Source organism: Salvelinus sp. IW2-2015, linkage group LG28 (assembly GCF_002910315.2).
Source record: "Salvelinus sp. IW2-2015 linkage group LG28, ASM291031v2, whole genome shotgun sequence".
Taxonomy (NCBI): domain Eukaryota; kingdom Metazoa; phylum Chordata; class Actinopteri; order Salmoniformes; family Salmonidae; genus Salvelinus; species Salvelinus sp. IW2-2015.
Genome location: NC_036868.1, coordinates 3174126 through 3195434, shown reverse-complemented (window position 1 = coordinate 3195434; position 21309 = coordinate 3174126). Strand labels below are relative to the sequence as shown.

At 42.7% G+C, this 21309-nt stretch overlaps 1 protein-coding gene and 1 pseudogene across 1 annotated transcript; both read right to left on the bottom strand.

Moving 5' to 3' along the window:
* Nucleotides 1-6339: 6339 nt before the first annotated feature.
* On the bottom strand, nucleotides 6340-12514 carry LOC111954589 (uncharacterized; annotated as a pseudogene).
* A 5632-nt stretch (nucleotides 12515-18146) lies between these two features.
* On the bottom strand, nucleotides 18147-19693 carry ttc32 (tetratricopeptide repeat domain 32). The gene is made up of 3 exons (XM_023974437.2): nucleotides 19501-19693; nucleotides 19211-19377; nucleotides 18147-18838 (listed from the first exon to the last, which is right to left on the bottom strand). The coding sequence occupies exons 1-3, from the start codon at nucleotides 19614-19616 to the stop codon at nucleotides 18711-18713; spliced, it is 411 nt and encodes a 136-aa protein (XP_023830205.1). The 5' UTR covers nucleotides 19617-19693; the 3' UTR covers nucleotides 18147-18710.
* Between the last annotated feature and the right edge of the window lie 1616 nt (nucleotides 19694-21309).

Genomic DNA, 21309 nt, shown 5'->3' with positions numbered 1-21309 from the left:
TGGTTGTCTGGTTGTGAAGGAGTCTGTGAAAGGGCTGTCACAAACATACTTGCCTTTCGATGCCTATGTTTTTTTATGTTGAATATGGCCAAGTCCTGCAGGTCATGTCCTACATATCTTTATATMCCTTTGGAAGTCGGGATGAAAATGTAGCCGGTATTAACTGTGGGTGGTTGGCATTGATTACTTACTGGGGCACGCCCAGCAGGAAATGTGGAGAGTGGCAACCTGTGAGAGTGACCTCCAGTTACTTGGAGGTTAGTGTAGCTTGGTTTTGAGGGACATAGCACAGCTCCATATACATTTGAAGATGATCCCTGGGCTTTGATGGACAGTTAAAGGGTTGGAAAGGAGGTGGAGCTGATCAGGCATGGTGTACAAAGACCACTATATCCCAGTCAATCCCCAGCCTCCATAAATAATCACATACAGCAAGTTTGACCATCCTAAGCGGCCTCTTGTTTGTCATAAAATGGCATGTCCTTATAGGGATGTTGGAATTACTGCAGTTTCKCAGACCAATGCATGAGTCACCCCAGCATGAGCTCATTCTTCACATGCTAGTCCAGTTCAGGTGTCACATGGYCTGGTCAGCTATGGTTGGTAGCAAAATAGTATGAGGGCAATGTACACAAGCAATTTGTGTCTGTTGAATGGCCTGACATGGCAGTCCAGTCTCTCTTTCTAGTAACTGCCTGATGGGAGGAGTGGGCCTATGGYGGATAGTTCTAGGAGATTCTCAATAGTATTGACATTGGAGTGGTGCAATTCCAATGACATTAAGTTGATGGCATTTCTTGTCAATGAGTGTCATTCTGGTTGCATTCTAATACACCTTAATGTCAACATCTACAGCAACTCCAGGTCCAGACAGCCAGGATGATGGACATGACTGTCTGGAAGAKGCAATGTGCCAGCTCAACCGGAACAGGATAAGAGTGCACCGGAACATCCCAATGTGCATCACAAATGCAGTGAGCCAGCGGAAGGTCCTGTTGGATTCAGGCAGACGTTTTAGGCTAGCAATGAATCAAWGCTCACTTCTAAATAATGAGGTGACTTAAGAGCCCAATCCTGGAGGCACAAGTTATACCACAGTGGAGGCAAGTTGTAGAGCTAGGGAGAGGGTGCTGAGGTCCGGGTTGGATTCTCTTTCCTTTCCTTGGAGCCTCCCAGTTGCCCCTCCTTGATCCTCAGACGCTCGTGACTTGGATTGCCTGGTTTTGCCATGCAAGCAGTCTACTTGTTTATATAAATCCAGACAAAGGTGTTTGAGTGTAAATGGTGGGCATGTTGGATTATTAATACACAGTTTGAATTACACAGAAATAGTCTTAAGTAGTGGTCATAAAGTGTAGCAAATACAGGTGATTAAACGCCATTTTGGGCACATAATGGATTTGGAGTGAAGTTGGGGGGGGGGGGGGGCTAACTTAATTGGAAGAAGCTGACATACAAATCCACAGAGCAACCTTTTACTCTTAAAATACGTTTTTGGTGTCTGAGCTTGCCTTAGCGCTGATTACATAGCACATCACATCCAATTTTTGGCCCATTCCCCCATGCAATCTCCTCTAGAGCAGTGATTTTTTGGGGCTGTGCTGGGCAACACGGACTTTCAACTCCTCAAAGATTTTCTATGGGGTTGAGATCTGGAGACTGGCTAGGCCACTTCCAGAGACCTTGAATGCTCTCTTACGAGGCCACTCCGTCTGCCGGGTGGTGTGTTTGAGGATCATTATCATGTTGAAAGACCAGGCACGTTTCATCTTCAATGGCCCTTGCTGATTGGAAGGAGGTTTCACTCAAAAATCTCACAATACATGGCCCATTCATTCTTTCCTTTTACACGGATCAGTCGTCCTGGTCCCTTTGCAGAAAAACAGCCCCAAAGCATGATGTTTCCACCCCCATGCTTCACAGTAGGTATGGTGTTCTTTGGATGCAACTCAGCTTTTTGTCCTCCAAACACAACGAGTTGAGTTTTACCAAAAGTTATATTTTGGTTTCATCTGACCATATGACATTTCTCCCAATCTTCTTCTGAATCATCCAAATGCTCGTCTAGCAAACTTCAGACGCGCTGGACAGTACTGGCTAGCAGGGGACACGTTGGCACTGCAGGATTTGGATCCCTGGCGCGTTGTGTGTACTGATGGTAGGCTTTTGTTACTTTGGTCCCAGCTCTCTGCAGGTCATTCACTAGGTCCCCCTGTGTGGTTCTGGGATTTTCTTCACCGTTCTTGTGATCATTTTGACCCCACGGGTGAGATCTTGCGTGGAGCCCCAGATCGAGGAGATTATCGTGGTCTCTGTAATGTCTTCGCTTTCTAATAATTGCTTCCCCAATTGATTTCTTCAAGCCAAAGGCATTACTTATTGCAGATTCAGTCTTCCCAGCCTGGTGCAGGTCTACAATTTTGTTTCTGGTGTCCTTTGACAGCTCTTTGGTCTTGGCCATATTGGAGTTTGGAGTGTGACTGTTTGAGGTTGTGGACAGGTGTCTTTTATACTGATAACAAGTTCAAACAGGTGCCATTAATACAGGTAACGAGTGGAGGACAGAGGAGCCTCTTAAAGAAGTTACAGGTTTGTGGGAGCCAGAAATCTTGCTTGTTTGTAGGTGACCAAATACTTATTTTCCACCATAATTTGCAAATAAATTCATAAAAAATCCTAAAATGTGATTTTCTGGATTTTTTTTTCTCATTTTGTCTGTCATAGTTGAAGTGTACCTATGATGAAAATTACAGGCCTCTCATCTTAAGTGGGAGAACTTGCACAATTGGTGGCTGACAATACTTTTTTGCCCCACTATGGGAGACTTGAGATATGGATAAACATGGTTGTGCTTTGTTGTACCTGGGGTAGGGATACCTCATACGAAAGCCTTTGAGTATTGGGCACTAGCGTTCTGATAACTATGAAACTGAAAGACTCAATACTGAAAATTAAGACATCAGTAGTTGATGGGAATAGGTTAGTACAACGCATATAAAACATTCAACCTTCACAGAATAAGGCAGCAAGAAGCAAGAAGCCTCTACTTGCGCTAGTCTGTTGTACAGTGCCTTCAGAAAGTATTCACATCACTACTTTTCCCACGTGGTTACAGCCTGAAACTTAAATTATAGAGATTTGTCACTGATCTACACAACACCCCTTAATGTCAAAGTGGAATTTTGTTTGTAGAAATGTTTCAAATTAATAAAAAATGAAATGCTGAAATGTCTTGTGCCAAGTATTCAACCCCTTTATGGCAAGTCTATGTAAGTTCAGGTGTATAAAATGCGCTTAACAAATCAAAGTTGCACAGAATCATTGTGTTCAATAGTGGTTAACCTGATTTGAATGACTAATCATATCTGTACACCACACAAAATTCTGTAAAGGTCCATCAATCGGGTAGTGAACTTCAAGCACAGATTAAACCATAAAGACCAGGGAGGTTTTCCAATGCCTCGTAAAGGGKACCGATAGGTAGATATGTAAATCTAAAAAGCTGAATATATCCTTTTAAGCATAGTGAAATTATTAGGTTTTGGATAGTGTATCAATACACCCAGTTACTACAAAGATACAGGTGTCCGTCTTAATGCATTTGCCAGAGGGAAAGGACACTGCTCAGATTGAGGCCAAAGGTGATTTTAAAACAGTTATGGTTATAGAACTGATGGGTCAACATTGTGTTCCACAARACTAACCTAAATGGCGCAGCCACGGGAGGGCAATGGCGCAGCCAATCAGAATGAGTTTCCCCACAAAAGGGCTTTATTACAGACAAATACTCAGCACCCTCAGACAATCCCACAGGTGAAGAAGCCTGATGTAGGTCCTGGGCTGGCGTGGTCTGCGGTTGAGGCTGGTTGTATGTACTGCCAAATTCTCTAAACCGGTAGAGAAATGTTAAGTTGTGAACATTACTGCAATCAACATGACATGTGAAGCGTGCAATTGTGGCATCTGTTCATTTTAGGGGCCTTTTGTCCCCAGCACAAGGTGCACCTTTGTAATGATCATGCTCTTTAATCAGCTTCTTGATATGACAAACCTCAGGTTAATCTTGGCAAAGGAGAAATGCTCACTAACAGGGATTAACAAGTGCAAAAAAATTGAAAAAGCTTTGCATATGGAACATGTGACCTTTTATTTCAGCTCATGAAACTTTACATGTTGATTTTGTCCAGTATTTTTAATCCATTTTGAATTCAGGCAGTGAAGTAGATTAAATCAAGGGGTAAGACTACTTTGAAGGCACTGCGTATGAGGGGTAGCTGGATACTTTGTGGACCTATTTTGAAGAGCAGGCTAAGGCCTAGTTCTGTGACAGCATGGCCTCACTTCACACTTGATGTTCACGCAAGTGAACTGTACTTCTGTACTTCACTCATGGAGTACAGAGAATGAAAACGGACATTCTTTCTCTAATCAAAGTGGGACTGGAATGTGAAATAATCAAGGTTTTATGTACATGTAAGGTGTAAAACATTGGGACAACACAGGAAATAAATGCAGTAAACTGATTAAGAATGTTAGCTTTAAGGTATGAAGCAGACTTGCGCTTAAAGGACAGGACGTTTTAACCCACATGGCTCAGCTATGTTTTCTGGCCATACATCGGGTCTGGGGTCAATTTCATTTGAGGGGAACGGAACAATAACTAATTGGCAATGCGATTTGAGGCAAGGTGTGAGTGGCATGCTTTACTTGGGCGGGGGCTCAGAGCAGAATCTTACTTCCTAATGTCTGAGCGCCTGTTCCTCAGAATATTAGCACAAATGTATTGGAGCGCCTGCATCAGTACTGCCACCTTTTAGGCCAAGTCAAGCACTMGTGAGTGGGACTGTCCATTGACAAGTGATGGAACAGTAATAGGGCCCTCCTAGCCAATGACTTATCCCTAGAATCCGAGTTACTACAGCTGATGTCAAACGATAGCCATGGTTCAGAGGAACCGGCAATACATCTCAAATGTTTGTTCAAGTAGCCTGATGTCCAAAATGAAAGAGCAGTACCCATTTTAGTTAGACGTTTCCTGAAAATGCGAGTCAGATTTAGTAACGAGGCAGTAGACAACAACTTGGCCTATTGAAGTGCTTCACTGCCACATTACAGCTTCCCTTCCATTTTGAGGGGAACCAAAATTGGCAATTGAGCAGGCATCCCATTACTCAACACAATAACGCTGGTACACACGGAACTTATGTCGAGGAAGACTGGCCATGTCAGACAATCTGGAAGTAATTCAAAGCCTACCTATAGGGTAACAGAATCAAACATTGGTCCTTCCAGTGCCAGCCAAATACATTGGCACCCTTACATTAGTTGAGAATTATGCATACATTGGGTTGTCAATTACAAAACACCTTTTCAATGTTTCTAAAATTAATTGCATGGGCAAAATTGGCACCCAATTCAGCAGCACCAATTTGCAAAATTGGGTGGAGACTTCACTCATGGGATTCAGACAACTCGTCACAGGAAGTCAAGTGTACTAACAATTGCTAGGTGCTTGTGTTTAGGTTATCCTGCTGGAAGACACACCGTCAGACCCCGTTTAGACAATTGGAAGACGATTAAAGGGGTTGCAGTGTACAATCTGCCAATTTCATATCTTGCACTTACCACCCCCAGTACCAGAGGCAAAGCAACKCAACAGTGTCAAACCTCCATGTGATTGGAACAAGTGTTTTGACTGCACCATTGTGTTGGTAACAGCAAGACCAGAATTCTRTCTTGAACTTCCAAAACTATTTAATGCCTTAATTCTGGGGAAATGAAGACTGCAATACAGATTAGCAGTTTTCACCAATGACAAATTTAATTAAAGCTTGTCCATACAAAAAGGTGCAATAATGCTTTGCCAACCCCAAAGTCAGCTGCTTAAGCTCAGTCCAAAAACTGAGTCTRCATTGAAGGTCATGAGTGGTCCAGTAGGATGACCCAAACTACACCCATTATGGGAGAAAAAAAATAATCCCATTGATAACCTACAGTAACATAGGTACAGGAGGCAGCCCTCAACTTGAGAAGTTTAAGCAAACCAGATTGCTAGTAGAAAGGTACAGCAAGCTCAGGACTAGATGCATTTTGTGCAGTATTTGTCAAAAGCTATTTAACCAAGTATTGCACCTTGGTGATTTTCTTAACATTGAAAAATTAAGGTAGTCAATGTTGACAAACTAATGAGTAGAAACCAAGCTGCAACTAAATTTAGAGTTCTTAACTACGGTGCCAATATTGTCTGGCACTACATGCTGTAGAAGTGGCTTAGTGAATAGCTATTGAGTCTATAATTACATGGAACAACTTCTGCAAAATGAAGTAGTGGAACACAAATCCAGTGTGTGGAGACTTAACAGAATAAGATTTATTATTTTTTCCAGAACAAGTTGGAGTCAGAGAGAAGAACAGGTCCAGATGAGATCTTTTTCTTATACTGGCTGGCATCTGCAGCTCTTAGACCTAGAACAAGAGCAGACACCAAATTCAGGGTCTGGAGGACATACTGATGTGGCTGATAAGAGCCATCAGCGGCCAGAAATCTCCAGACAATGGAACATACCTCTTTTTGAGCCAGTTGGTCTGTGAGAGTTTGCATACCTCAGGGCATTTGCACACTGGCCTGAACAGATGCCATCAGGTTTGGTGGTGTCACAGAGGACTGCGTCACAATGAACAAAGATCTGAGAGAACAGAGTATTTAAAATACAACTCAGGCTAGCATCTAAGAGAATATACTTTCTAGAGGAAACATACCTGTTCTTTCAGAACGGCATCATCCTTGGTGAAGGTGAACATCTTGATGGAGAAGCGTTTGATGTGAGCTGGGACCTGAATCCTTGTGTCCGCAACGACGGGATGGAAGACAGTGAGGTAGAGGTCATCAAGATTCTCACAGCTGAGAGTAGGAGTGGGCAAGAGATTAGATAGCAATCATGAAGAATACTGGGCTGTATTCATTAATGCATACCATACCAAACTGTTTTGCAAGCGAAGGGTTTTGGGCAAGTAACCCATTTGTTTCAGCCAGTTTACTAGTGAATGAGACCCTGGTCACTGTTATTCTGCCTAAAATGAATCCAGAAAACAAATGCTAGCTACCTGTCAATGATGAGGTCCCAGCTAGGAAGAGAAGTCCTGTCCTTGTGCAGTGTGGCCCAGCAGTTCTCCAACACCACCTCTATTTGAGGGTCAGTGGACTGCATCAGCTCCACCTCAAAATACAGAGGCTCTCTCAAGTACTTCTCCACTGGGTAGTCCTCAGTTTGGTAGAATAAGGCATAAGAGCTATCTGAAAGACAGAACCAGTGAGCAGAATCTACCTGAATGTGTATTACATCATGAGTTAATTACATGTCTCCTCATCCAGCTGGGACAAAGTCATGACCTGTCACCTCAGACTGAATCAACCTTGCACATGTTTTACATGCTAATTTTTAGTCAAGAAATGTAGTTAAYTTTAGAACTAGTAACCCAAGCAGTCTGACTAGAAGGCTGATTTGGGACAGTCACACTTATACTCATCTTACCCTGGGACAGTCTGATTTGGACTACCAGATGTCCCACCCCAGGATCTGCCACGGGGTCAGTGCTCCTTGGGCTAGCACGGAATGCCATGGTTTTTGTATAGTTGAGCAGGTAGTAGCAAGAGATGGTGAGTCTGAAAAATGAGGGCCAACCAGTGACAATACGCATGGGACTGAAAATCATTCACAACATAGTGACATGTATTCTTACCGATACTCTGGAGTGAAAGGACCTTTCCTACTTTGTTTGCCTGTGTTGTATGGCAAGGCAATTTCATTCTCATACACCATGACATTGTCAAAGAACTAGAAAGATAAGAACAATTAGAAATGCAATATTCCCAGTGCAGTATGAAGAKTGTCATTCAACATACAGAGGTAGACTCTTAACACATGGGTCCATATGCAGTGTCAGTAGGCGTGCTGATCTAGGATCAAATCCTAGATTGCACATCTGCATTGTGTCCCACCCACCCCTCTGGTCATCATATGCATAGTCACTTTAACCATATCTACCTCAGCCTGACTAACCGGTGTCTGTATGTAGCCTTGCTACTTCTATAGCCTGTCTTTATTTCTTTACCTACCTTTTGTTCACCTAATAACTTTTTTGCACTATTGGTTAGCCTGTAAGTAAGAATTTCACTGTAAAATRGACACCTGTTGTATTCAGCGCACGTGACAAATAAACTTTGATATCCACATAATCTGATTTAAAGTCAAAAGTTGTAGATCCACATTACTGATGAGTTCTGGCCTAGAAGCAGTCTTACTGTTCTTGTGGTGCCACAGGAGTTGAGTTTGAAGGAGAAGAAAGCAAAGCGGTCATTGCTGAAGGCTGGTTTACATGACTGGTCCCTCAAGGTCAGGTATTCAGGGTTCAAGTTGCTAACAGATTCCACCTTAACCGCCAGTGCAGTCACTGTGCCGTTGGAGTAGCACTCTGAAATGTGTTTAAAGTGCATAGAAGTCAGTCTTGACCTAATGTGACACTGCATTCTGGTAAAATTTTAAGCAATTGTTACCCATTTTTAAAGTAACATTATTAAAATCCAAAGCAATTTTAAACAGAACAAACCAGTTGTAGTCAGGGGGAAGTAGCAGGCAAGTGAAAGGTCATCGAGTAGCCACATGTTAGGCATCTCCAACAGCAGCAAGTCRACTCTGGCTCTGATAGATTTGAAATGAACCAACTGGAAAGCAACAGTTATTTAGTTTAGGGGTAGGCAACTTGATTTAAACAGTTACTTTGAGCTAACTGTCAGAACATAATTTAACAGTGCAAATAAACCCCAAGAGCACATTTGACAATGTCACAACACTTTTAAATTCCCTAAAATAACAAACTTTATGGAGAAAATAAAATCACCATGTTGCCAACCCCTGATGTATTAGGCAGTTCAATAGTCATCTGAGGAATCGCGCACAGCGAGAGTCATGTGGCATTAGCATTACTAGTAATCATGATCAGAACATACCTCAAATGCTGCAGCAGGTGCAGTGAAGGGCACTATGATACTGAAGTGTGTGCTGTTGCCAGTGAGACTGTACAGCTTTGCCAGCTCAGTATCCAGCTCCCTCCATGACCCAGCATGAAGCATCATGGTCTGGAAGTTATCCTGTTGGCTCCCGTATTTTACAGAGAAGTAGAAGCTCTCCTGGTCGCAGCTGCCGGTGATTGTGGGAAGAACTAAGACAGAAAATGCAGCTAAGGAACAAGTTGATCTGAAGCACTGGATGGATGCTCATCCTGGGCCCAGTTTCCCTATTGGATAGGATTAAGTGCATCGAAGTAGAAACTAAATTGTTTCTTTCTATTCCTATGCATTTCACTTGATTAAATACATAGGAATAGAATTATCATCTCCATGGAAGTGAACAATTGAGTTAAGCTTTTAATCAGATACCTTACTGGATCCTGCAGTCAATCTACTTAAGTGATATTTAACTTAAGTGGCCTTACCAACATCTTCCCGGGAGGCCTCCAGCTCAGCAGGGTGGGGGAAGGGTGTTTGTTCAGGCAGGACGAGCAGACCGAAGACCAGAGGGAGGAAGTACACAGTTGTAAGGGGATCAGGGTTCTGCATATATTAAATAGAAAAGAGAATTACATTTTGGTCATGTTCAGCATGAGGCAAYTTTCAGATGCAGCATCTAGGCAGATGTACTGTGTGAGCCAAAACATTAAGTTGCCCTTTATGAAACTCTGTTCATATATATACACACACCACATAAGCAATGATCTATTACAGACTGAGTCAAAGTCATTGGAGTAGTACATTTGACCGAAGGAACATACTCGTTTCAGGACTAATTCATCTGAGAAGGGCACTCGTATTGAGAAGGTCTTGGAGGTGTTAGCAAAGTGGTGCTCCTGGACATCAAAGCCTCTGGCATTGCACTCTGCAACAGTTAACACCCTGGTGGTGAAGGTGATGTTCATCAGCTCCACATCATGGAGGAAAGTCCCCAGAAGGATTTCAAACACTCTCTGCTCAGGAYCAGTGTCTGGAAGAGAGGCCATAACATGGGTTAAAGGTAAAACTTAACAGGTGTTTCAGAAACAGATTAAAGTATTACTGACAATGTAATTTTTTATACCAGGGAGTTATGTTTCCTCCTTGGAGACTGGGACAGCATCTGCTAGAGTGGAGGTTACTGCCAGACTAAATGTTTTTTAACTGTAAACCATCCTAAACAGACCCCCTGCTTTCAGTACCAGTGAAGCAGACTTACTGTCAATAACATGTGGAGGSCTGGGCATCAGAGGGGTTGTGATGGGGAAGAGGACTTTGTATCTTGTGTCAGCCTGTGTGTTTTCTGCCCTCCACAGCAACTCAAGCATCGGTTCAACAGTGTAGGTTATGTGGTAAGCATAATCTGGGGCATGACTCTGCAATCAATACAAATAGAAATTGTATAAATCAAGCAAATTTCAAAACATGTTGTTCATTACAGATAAATAGTGAAACAATTACATTAAGAAAAACATTATCCGGGCTAGAGAGTTCTGGCCTCCTGAACAATATGCAAGTAGTCTGACCTTGTAGTAGCCGTCYGGTGACCCCACTGGAATCTCAATGATGATGTGAGACTCCGTGACAGACAGCTTGTAGTGTCTGGCGGCCATCTTGGTTTTGTCCAGCCTCTGTCCATAGATACCCATGTGTGTCTCCAGAATCTTAACAGCACTAGAAATCAGCGGGGTGATGCGGCGAGGCACATGCCAGGTGATGACCTTGTCAGTGAAGACTACACCACCTGACATATTGGGCAAGACAAAATCAGAAATGTGCTGCTTTTGTGTAAAGCCAGAGATCACCTTTAGAAAGCATATGTACCAGTAGGACAGGCAGCAGCTGAATCCACAAGCAAACTGCCAATCTTGTCYTAAGTGGACACACTGAAGACCTCCATAGGAACTCCAGCCACCTGGTGAGAAATAATATATTAGTCACATGTCATTATGATAACAGGGAAGTGATAACCAAGAAAATTGCTTAGGCCAGTGATGATCACCTCTACAGAATAAGTCTCTGCCATGTTGTAGGGGCTTCGGATCACCAGTCTTGTTTGTGTCATCATCACACCATAACCAGCCTGCTGAGCATCAGTCAGCAACATGACCTTGGGGTCAGGGGTGTGGAATGTCATCTTCCAGATTCCATTTGGAGCAACTGTGGCCTGTGGTGGCAAGGAAATAGTAACTACAGACAAGTAATGTAGCCAGTCATCATGTGTATAAAAAAAAATGATTCATCTTAAATGACATACGTCAGGGATGGCATTMTCCCAGGAATCATGAACCTGCTGGCCAGCGACCATTTTGACAGGGGTCTCTGGAGTGACAATGAGGCTTGACACCTGAACAGAGCAAATCACCAAGGCTTGATCAATAAATTCTACACCAAAGTATTGCARCCCCCTTAAATTATAGCAGTAAAACCAAATCTAGGGATAATCAGAAAGGCCTCACCTCCATGTAGTTCCTGTCACAGAGAATTTCCCGGGAGGCCCAGGGGGAATAGCTGCATGTCTTGGTCACATCATGCTTGACCTGCTCTGAAAGGCCATCTCTATACATTCGGAGTCGCAGGCCAAGGGTGAACACCAAATCCGCCTATGGAACAAATCACTTAGTTCTGGGTCATGTTCATTAGGCACGAAGCATAAGACTAGCCAAYACAGGGAGGGACTACCTGGAATGCCAATTTTCCATTTATGGGTAACTTTTGGCATCGTTTGGCCAAAATGAATACTGTTCACAAGTCGAAATGTATACATCAGCTGATAAAAAGACACCCAGCAAGTTGGACAGAGGACCAGGTAGTTGTCATTTAACCGCAGTATCCCTTTTGGAAATGTACCTGGTTGTCAACATAACAGCCCAACAAGGATGCAAAGACTTTGGTGTTGCCCCAAGGGTCAGACTCAATGCTGTATCCACACTGGGCAGCCAAGGTGTTGGACAACGGTATAATGTCAGTGCCATCTGAAAGAACAGTTGCGGATTAGACTGAAATAAAATGTTCACACCAACCTCATGACTCTTCAGTACTTACTCACCGATGGCATCAATTTCTAGCTGGCTAKCCACAGCCAGAGTTTTGTCCAATGTTAACCTCAAGACATTGCCAAGACAAGCAGACCGCAAACCATTACCTGGAGAGAAGATACCAGTAAGTCCTACTGAGCAGTATAAGTCAGTTACACAACTTTATACAAGTCGGGAGCCCTTACTTGAACTAGGCTTGGAACTTGGCCTCCGGAACTGCCCAGAGACAGCAACACTCAGCAAAACCCATGTCACACTAAAATGAGAGTACAACATATAAATCACACATTATCAAACATTAAAAACTAAAAATACTAAGATACTTACAGACATCTAAAAACACACATCACAACAAATCTGCACATTGGCTTGTACGCAGCACCGAAAACCACACTGTCATAAGAGCAAGCYCAGCACAGAAGGAGACTGGAATACTGTGCTTGATCCCCTCCCCAGGTGTTTTATCTGGTATCCAATCACACTGGCCACAGGTGATAGTCATTATCAATCAACGGCCCACACTCASAGCTCGTTAGCTGTAATCAGAGGACAGAACAGTCAGATTGAACCGCATTGGATATGCTGCTCTTTCATGTAMAGAAAATAAGCATTTTAGCTCTATATGTTGTATTTATATCTGAAATGTTATCAGGGAGGTGATCAGCGAAACAATGAAAAGTAGGGCAAAGGTGTGCTGCTGGATTATGTCTAGATGGGATACAGGTTTTGTCAAATTGACTCCAAAAGTTGTTTTTTTTGGCATTTTAGCTAACCCTTTTCCTAACCTTAACCTACTTCTCCTAACCTGCTATATGAATTATTCTAACCTGCTGCATAAGTTCTCCTAAAGCTGCTACGAAAAGTCAATTTTGACAAAAGCTGTATCCCTTCTAGACAAAATCGGTTTTACTGGCCTTTTTCAATAATAGCATTAATAGTTTACACAGGCAGCCTAATTCAGATCTTTGTCCAGTAATAAGTATTTTGACCAATCAGATCAGCTCTTTTGCCAATCATTGYGCAAAAGATCAGAATTGGGCTGCCTGTGTAAACGCAGCTAAGACATACTATTCAGGGACGTTGTCAAGTCACTAAACCTGAAGTCCGAGTCTGGCCCTAAGTCCCTATTGTTTGAGTCTGAGTCCTTTATACTTGAGTCAAGAGTCCCTTGGTAGTGCTAAAAGCTGCGGTCRAACCAGTGCTTGACTTGGGCAGGAGCTCACCGAAGCTGAGTATCGGCACCTCAAATGTTCTACTGATTGAGGTCCTGTTCCTCTTATAGAATATTAGCTAAAAAGTATTGGGGAGCGCCTGCACCGATAAATGAACAGTACCTGCACCCAAAATGAGTTCCGGAACCTATTTCAGTCCAAGTCAAGCACTGGATCCAACCATTTTTTAAATCTAAATTCTGTRCATTGTAAGGATGGTAGCGTACGAGTCGAGTCACGAGTCATGAAAATTGTGACTTGAGTCTGAGTCAAGTCCGAGACGTGGACTTGAGTACAACACTGATACTATTACATTTTGATGATACAAAACACTGATACAAAATCACATTTTGTCATGTTGTATATTGCACACCAAAAATGCATTGATCCTAGGTTACCGATTAATGATTTAAATAACGGAACTGGAGCTTGTTATTGAATACTGTACACACTGTTCACCTAGCATGTGGGAGCCAGKAGCAGTATGGATTAATGCTTATATTCACAAGTTTATGTCCATGATTGTACTTGTAAGACTAGCATCAAACTGCCACAAAGAAACCTATTGTGGTTTGCATCAAATTATATCACATAATAATTTATTTGTATTTAACCCTTGTGTGGTGTTCAGGTCTGTGGGACTCATTTTGAATGTTAACTAAAATATAAATGATACAATTAATACTTTTTTCAACCTAAGACTCATTGGCCTTGGCTCATTTTCTGTGAAGAACATGTAGTAAAATAACTGATTTTCATTGAGTGCACACTGTGCACCCCCCTACACATTTATATTACATATGTGGTGTTCGGGTCCACTGGACCCGAGGGTAATAAAAATGTGGAAAAGTGTGTGTGTAGGTGAAAACAAGTAAAAATGAAACAAAAAGGTTTGCTGTGTGCCTTCACTCTGTCCTCCTCCTCCCTGGGCCTGCTGTTTCAACATAGCACCAAAAGCCTGTCTGTCTCCCTGCCTGTCTGCCTGTCTCCCACTTTCTCGCTCGCTTTACCCTTTGTAGTGTGTGAAACTACACAGTGTCTTGCGGGAACCTGCACAATGTTATTACATTATTTCCGATACATTGTAAAAAATTCTGTATTTTCCCACACTCTACCCCAGCCAGGTGCAAATTGGGGGAGGGACACAACAAACAAATAGCTTTGCATGTGTGGCTCCTTACCACAATCCATTAGTATGGCAAAACTAATCTCTGCTCAGAGGGCCTCAGAAATAATTTTTGCAGAGAGAGAAGCTAGTGTGGAAGCAACATCTTCCACTTTGGAAGATGAAAAACTTTACGAATATGAGGATCATGTCTCTGACATGTAAGTCATGAGTCTGACAGTGAGTCTGACAGTAGACTGACAGTAAGTTGGAATGAGTCTGACATGAGTCTGACAGTAAGTTGGAAGAAGGGGATGAGATTGACCCTCAGCCAGCCTCAGGACCAGCCCGTCAGCAACCAGCTCATCAGCAGCCTGCAGGAGGATGTCAAAAAAGGGTGAAATTGAATGGTCTTCTTGCCCAAAGAATGAGCCACCCCGCATGGCTGCTAATGTGATAAGGATGCAACCAGGGCCGACGCGGACGGCGCTTACTCATGTGCAGGACATAAAGTCTTCTTTTGAACTGTTCATCCAAGACACCATACAGAAAATCATTCTAGACTGCACTAATTTGGAGGGAAGGCATGTTTTTGGAGACAGATGGAAGGAGATTTACCAAACTTATTTACATGCATACTTTGGGGTTCTTATCCTTGCTGGTGTTTTCAGATCCAATGYGYAATCCACAGAATCCCRGTAGGATGCAGAAWCTGGCAACATCTGTGCAACATCTCTGGAAAACTTCCACATTATTTCCAGGATTYTCCGCTTCGATAACTGAGACACCAGACCAGCTCGGTGGCAYAGACAAGCTAGCTGCAATCAGATCAGTGTGGGACAAGTGGGTGGACGCCTTCCCCTGTTTTACAACCCTGGACCCAACGTTACTGTTGATGAGCAGCTTATGTCATTTAGGGGCCGCTGCCCCTTCAGGCAGTACATACCGTCTAAACCGGCAAAATATGGAATCAAGATCTGGGCTGCCTGTGATGCTGCTTCATCATATGCGTGGAACTGTATTCGGGGAAGCCAGATGGAGGAGCCCCTGAGAAGAACCAAGGGATGAGGGTTGTGCTGACCAACTGGCAGGTGTCTTCACCAACATTTTCATCATGTCCCTGATTGAGTCTGTAATACCAACATGTTTCAAGCAGACCACCATAGTCCCTGTGCCCAAAAACACAAAGGCAACRTGCCTAAATGACTACAGACCCATAGCACTCACATCCATAGCCATGAAGTGTTTTGAAAGGCTMGTAAGGGCTCACATCAACACCATTATCCCAGAAACCATAGACCCACTCCAATTTACATACTGCCCAAACAGATCCACAGATGATGCTCTCCACACTGCCCTTTCCCACCTGGACAAAAGGAACACCTATGTGAGAATGCTATTCATTGACTACAGCTCAGCGTTCAACACCATAGTACCCTCAAAGCTCATCACTAAGCTAAGGGTCCTGGGACTAAACACCTCCCTCTGCAACTGGATCCTGGACTTCCTGACGGGCCGCCTCCAGGTGGTGAGCGTAGGCAACAACACATCTGCCAGGCTGATCCTCAACACTGGAGCCCCACAGGGGTGCGTGCTCAGTCCCCTCCTGTACTCCTGTCTCTTATACACATCTAGATGTGTATCGGCTGCATGGCCAGGCACGACTCCAACACCATCATTAAGTTTGCAGACGACACAACAGTCGGAACCTGTTGATCACCGACAATGACGAGACAGCCTACAGGGAGGAGGTCAGAGACCTGGCCGGGTGGTGCCAGAATAACAACCTATCCCTCAACAAGACTAAGGAGATGATTGTGGACTACAGGAAAAGGAGGACCGAGCACGCCCCCATTCTCATCGACGGGGCTGTCGTGGAGCAGGTTGAGAGCTTCAAGTTCCTCGGTGTCCACATCAACAACAAACTAGAATGGTCCAAACACACCAAGACAGTCATGAAGAGGGCACAACAAAGCCTATTCCCCCTCAGGAAACTAAAAAGATTTGGCATGGGTCCTCAGATCCTCAAAAGGTTCTACAGCTGCAACATCGAGAGCATCCTGACTGGTTGCATCACTGCCTGGTACGGCAATTGCTCGGCCTCTGACCGCAAGGCACTACAGWGGGTAGTGCGTACGGCCCACTACATCACTGGGGCTAAGCTGCCTGCCATCCAGGACCTCTACACCAGGCGGTGTCAGAGGAAGGCTCTAAAAATTGTAAAAGACCCGAGCCACCCCAGTCATAGACTGTTCTCTCTACTACCGCATGGCAAGCGGTACCGGAGTGCCAAGTCTAGGATAAAAAGGCTTCTCAACAGTTTTTACCCCCAAGCCATAAGATTCCGGAACAGGTAATCAAATGGCTACCCGGACTKTTTGCATTGTGTGTGTCCCATTAACCCCTCTTTTACGCTGCTGCTACTCTCTGTTTATRATATATGCATAGTCACTTTAACTATACATTCATGTACATACTACCTCAATTGMCCCGACCAACCAGTGCTCCCGCACATAGGCTAACCTGGCTATCTGCATTGTGTCCTGCCACCCACCACCCGCCAACCCATCTTTTACACTACTGCTACTCTCTGTTGATCATATATGCATAGTCACTTTAACCGTATCTACATGTACATACTACCTCAATCAGCCAGACTAACCGGTGCCTGTATGTAGCCTCGCTACTGTTATTTTTCACTGTCTTTTTACTGTTGTTTTATTTCTTTACTTACCTATTGTTCACCTAATACCTTTTTTGCACTATTGGTTAGAGCCTGTAAGTAAGCATTTCACTGTAAGGTCTACACCTGTTGTATTTGGCGCACGTGACAAATAAACTTTGATTTGATTTGATACACGGAACAGGCCAATCAATTCCTCTAWGTTTGTGTTCACGGCCGACACGCCCCTAGTGTCCTGCGAGTCAAAGAAAGGAAAAAATGTGGTACTCATGAGTACACTGCATAGGGATGGGAGAATCTGTSGCCAGYAATATCAAAAAACAGAAATCATAATGGATTACAATGCCACAAAAGGAGGGGTGGACAATTTAGACAAACTGGTGACTGGCTYCAGCTGTAAAATAAGAACCKMACGCTGGCCACTTGTGATATTCAACTTCTTGGACATCTRSGCMTACAWRYCYTTTGTCATCTGGATGGCGTTGAACCCAGATTGGAACAGAGGGAAGGTCCAGAGGAGACCGCTSTTTCTCGAGGAGCTGGGCAAGGCATCGGTAAGAACCTGAAATCTAGAGGCGGCAACATATGCCAAGGACCCCAGCTTCTGCAGCCACCGTGAGGACTATTCAGGAGGATGCTGGTGCCCCATCTGCCCGACCCACAACTCCAATGCCGGAAGTGTGAGTGATGTTCTTGCATGTGTGTGTGTCTGACTTTCCTACCTTGGCCTGCTGTAACTATATATGTGAGTGAGATGTTAATAAAAAGTGTTTTCATCATTCTAGATTGCAGCCGGTAGAAACAAAAAGGGCTGTGATGTGTGTGGACCCAATCAGGACAGGAAGACAATACACATGCAACAAGTGCAAGAAATACATTTGCAACACACACAGTAAAACTGTCCTTCATGTGGTGTCTYGACCTGCCTTAATGTGTGTTCAATTGGACTCATTTATCATTTCCATAAAATACTGTATGTAAAATGTGTCCTTCCAATTTGTTCAGTTCAAAGATCAAGATAAACATGATTTATTCCACCCATGTCCTAATTATAAATGATTTGTTTACAAAAATCACATTTTATATATAATTTTAAATAGTGCTTTTATTGGTAAATGTGATCTAGCAGTGGTAAATGGCAAATATTAACGATGTATGCGGTCTATATTGCTTGCAATTGATATGTCAACATCTACAGTAAGTATTTTTACATAAATTGTTATGCTGTATCATTTTAAAAACCCAATAATGTTGTGGGTCCATCAGACCCACGAACATTGGGTGAATAACAAAAACATGTACACCACCCAAGGGTTAAAAAACATGTGCAGCATACATTACAGCATTATCATCTTTATTAGTATGAGTGCATCAGAGTTCATTGTTGTCAAACACTGGAGTTACATTCTTAGATAAGGATGGGTATGTTGTGAATCTACACTTTAMATTTACCATAATCTAATAACTGACCTTATCCCAAAAAACATTCTTAAAACATAAGCAACATCATAGATGGACACATTTTTGTGCTTATACAAATTGCAGACATACTGGCAATTACTTTGTTGAGATTTCTTGTCATTAGAGTTTCATTAGAGTGTAGCTAAGGGGAAAAGCTAATACATTCTCAATATCCCCTATTGATCMTGTGCTCTTGGTCCAACAGTGTTTGCTGTAAGCTCACTTTGGCATCTTCAAAGTTAGGGTTGAGTTCTAGAGCCCTCTTGAAGTCCATCTCTGCGTCTTGGAAAAAACCTGCAACAAAGGTAAAACAACATTTATCCATTCAATTCACCAGGGATGTATTCATTACTGAAACCATTTAAGAACCAAATGGAACAAAATGAAGAGGGAGCACCTGCATTTCTCAAATATAAACTCGTTTGCTTATTCTGTTTAGTTTCCACAAAACTTTTGCAACAGAATAGGCGTAATGATTATACCCCAGCCTACTAGAAACATTTCACATAAGGAAAACCAGCAAGACTGCCTTGCCAGCACAAGTTTGTTCAAATGTATGAAATAACCCCACCTAGTGACTAAAATTGGGACTGCAATACCTTTTTTCACCATTGGAATTCACAATCTCGTCTGTTGTAGCCACTTCATTACACGACATTTCATTACCTAATCTATAACGTATTAGTCCTCTGTTGTAGAATGATACTTCGAACTGGCAGCTGGCCTCAATTGCAGAAGTGTAGTCCTCCATTGCCTCACGAAAATCCACCCTGAAGTACTTTATCTGCCCACGGTTGTTGTGAGCAGTTGCAAGGTCACTGGCATCACAATTTCTGAAATAAACCACGGTAAAAGAGGATGTTAATATTTAACGTTAGCTAGCTAGCTACTGTATTCCACATAGCTAAATCAGCACGGAATTCACACATGTCAATGAKAACGTGTTTTTGTGTTACCTTGTTTTCCAGCATGATGCGAGGAACTTTGTATATAGTTCTTCTGCCTGCTTGAAATTACGTTTTTTAAACTCAACATTGGCGCGTTCAAGAGTTTGACAGCTGTCTTGTTCCATTTAATGCATAAAATGTTTGATGGAAGTCTGTTTTCCGCTTCAGCAACTCTTACCGGAAATGAGGTAAGAGCTTGGTGCGTGTTGACGCAAGGGGGAACGTAACATGTATGGTTATTTAAAATATTTATTGATCTAACATTATATTACTAAATAAACACCATATTTATTGTACATAACTGCTCAATAGATTAGCTATTTAAATATAATCCAAATGTTCACCTATTTTCCTTTCTTGTAAAAACAGGTGGCAGAGTTGACCACATTATTAGTTGATTATGTGTCCATATTATGATTTTCTTGTGATTTGTTTCCCCTCTTCATTTGTGTATTTTTTTTCTCTTAGATTTTTTTATACTTTGCTGAGTAATGCACATGTCTTATACATGAGCAGTCAGTTAATTCATTTGATATAGAGCTCGCCCGCTTGCAGTCCTAAAACCCGGAAATGAGTTACTTCCGGTTCGTTTAGCCAGCCCTATGGAAAAATGGAGAACATTTTCTGTGGTTTTTATGGCGGACTACAACACAAAAAGGTGGGTTGACGCCACTGATTTTTTTTTTAAATAGGTAAAAAGTAAGTCCATACATGATAGTTTTCCTTAACTTAATCCACCGAAATAAAAATAGTACATTGACAAAAACTCCCACTTCTTCCATCAAACCTCAATATTTCCCTTCTCACCCATACGAAAAAGATTGCAGTATAACTGCAGTATGCTTCAAATACTGCGTCCAAAATAACTTTTRTTTTACTGCAGTCATTTTTCAGTGTAACTGCAGTTAGAGTGCAGTTTACCAGCAGTTGAAATGCAGTACACTCCAGTTATTCTGCAATTACTGCGTACAAAATACCACAGRCGACTGCAGTTKCTGCACTTTTACTACAGTTTCAAAACTGCAATCTTTTTTGGTAAGGGCAGGCTCTAGTGCCTGAGAGGGTGGTACGGCTTGTGACAATACMTCCTGCAACTCCTTTCAGTCCTAGGAACCACATCTACAATTATATCTATTTTCCTGGACTTCCTCTCCACCTTGGTAGTGCCATTAATCTCCATAGCTATAAAGGCCACAAAGTCCATCTTCTTAACCTTTAAAATATCTGGYTCCTGCWGGTGAAGGCCTATCCACCACCATMMATTCGACAGTAGTACCATTCGAACCCTCAACCCTTTTAACAGCCGTTGCATATGAAATGCTCTGGATAGCCCTGACAATGGCCACCTCATTGTCTTTCACCCTTGTTGGGCATTCCAAAGACGTGGCTTCGTGGTTTCCACCACAATTGCAACATGTCACATTTTCATCACTTTTAAAACACATTACATGATCTTTTCCACAACTTGGACATCTCGGCTTCTCCCTTCTGCAAACACTTGAAACATGTCCAAAAGCGTTACAGTGATCACACTGCATTGGTCTTGGGATACAGTATCTGATTCTCTATTTTATATACCCCAACTGGACCTGAGTAGGGAGAGACTCCATATCAAACAACAAAACAGACTTTACTTTTTCTTTATTCACCACACGAGTCATCCGATGTGCATCAATCAATGCAAGAATATTTTCCATCTCTGTAACATCGGCTTCCCACGAGACGCCAGATATTACCCCCTTGAGGGGTGCCCTGTCCCAAGAGACACACACAACACGTCAAACTTATCAAATCGGGTAAAACTCAACACACAATCCT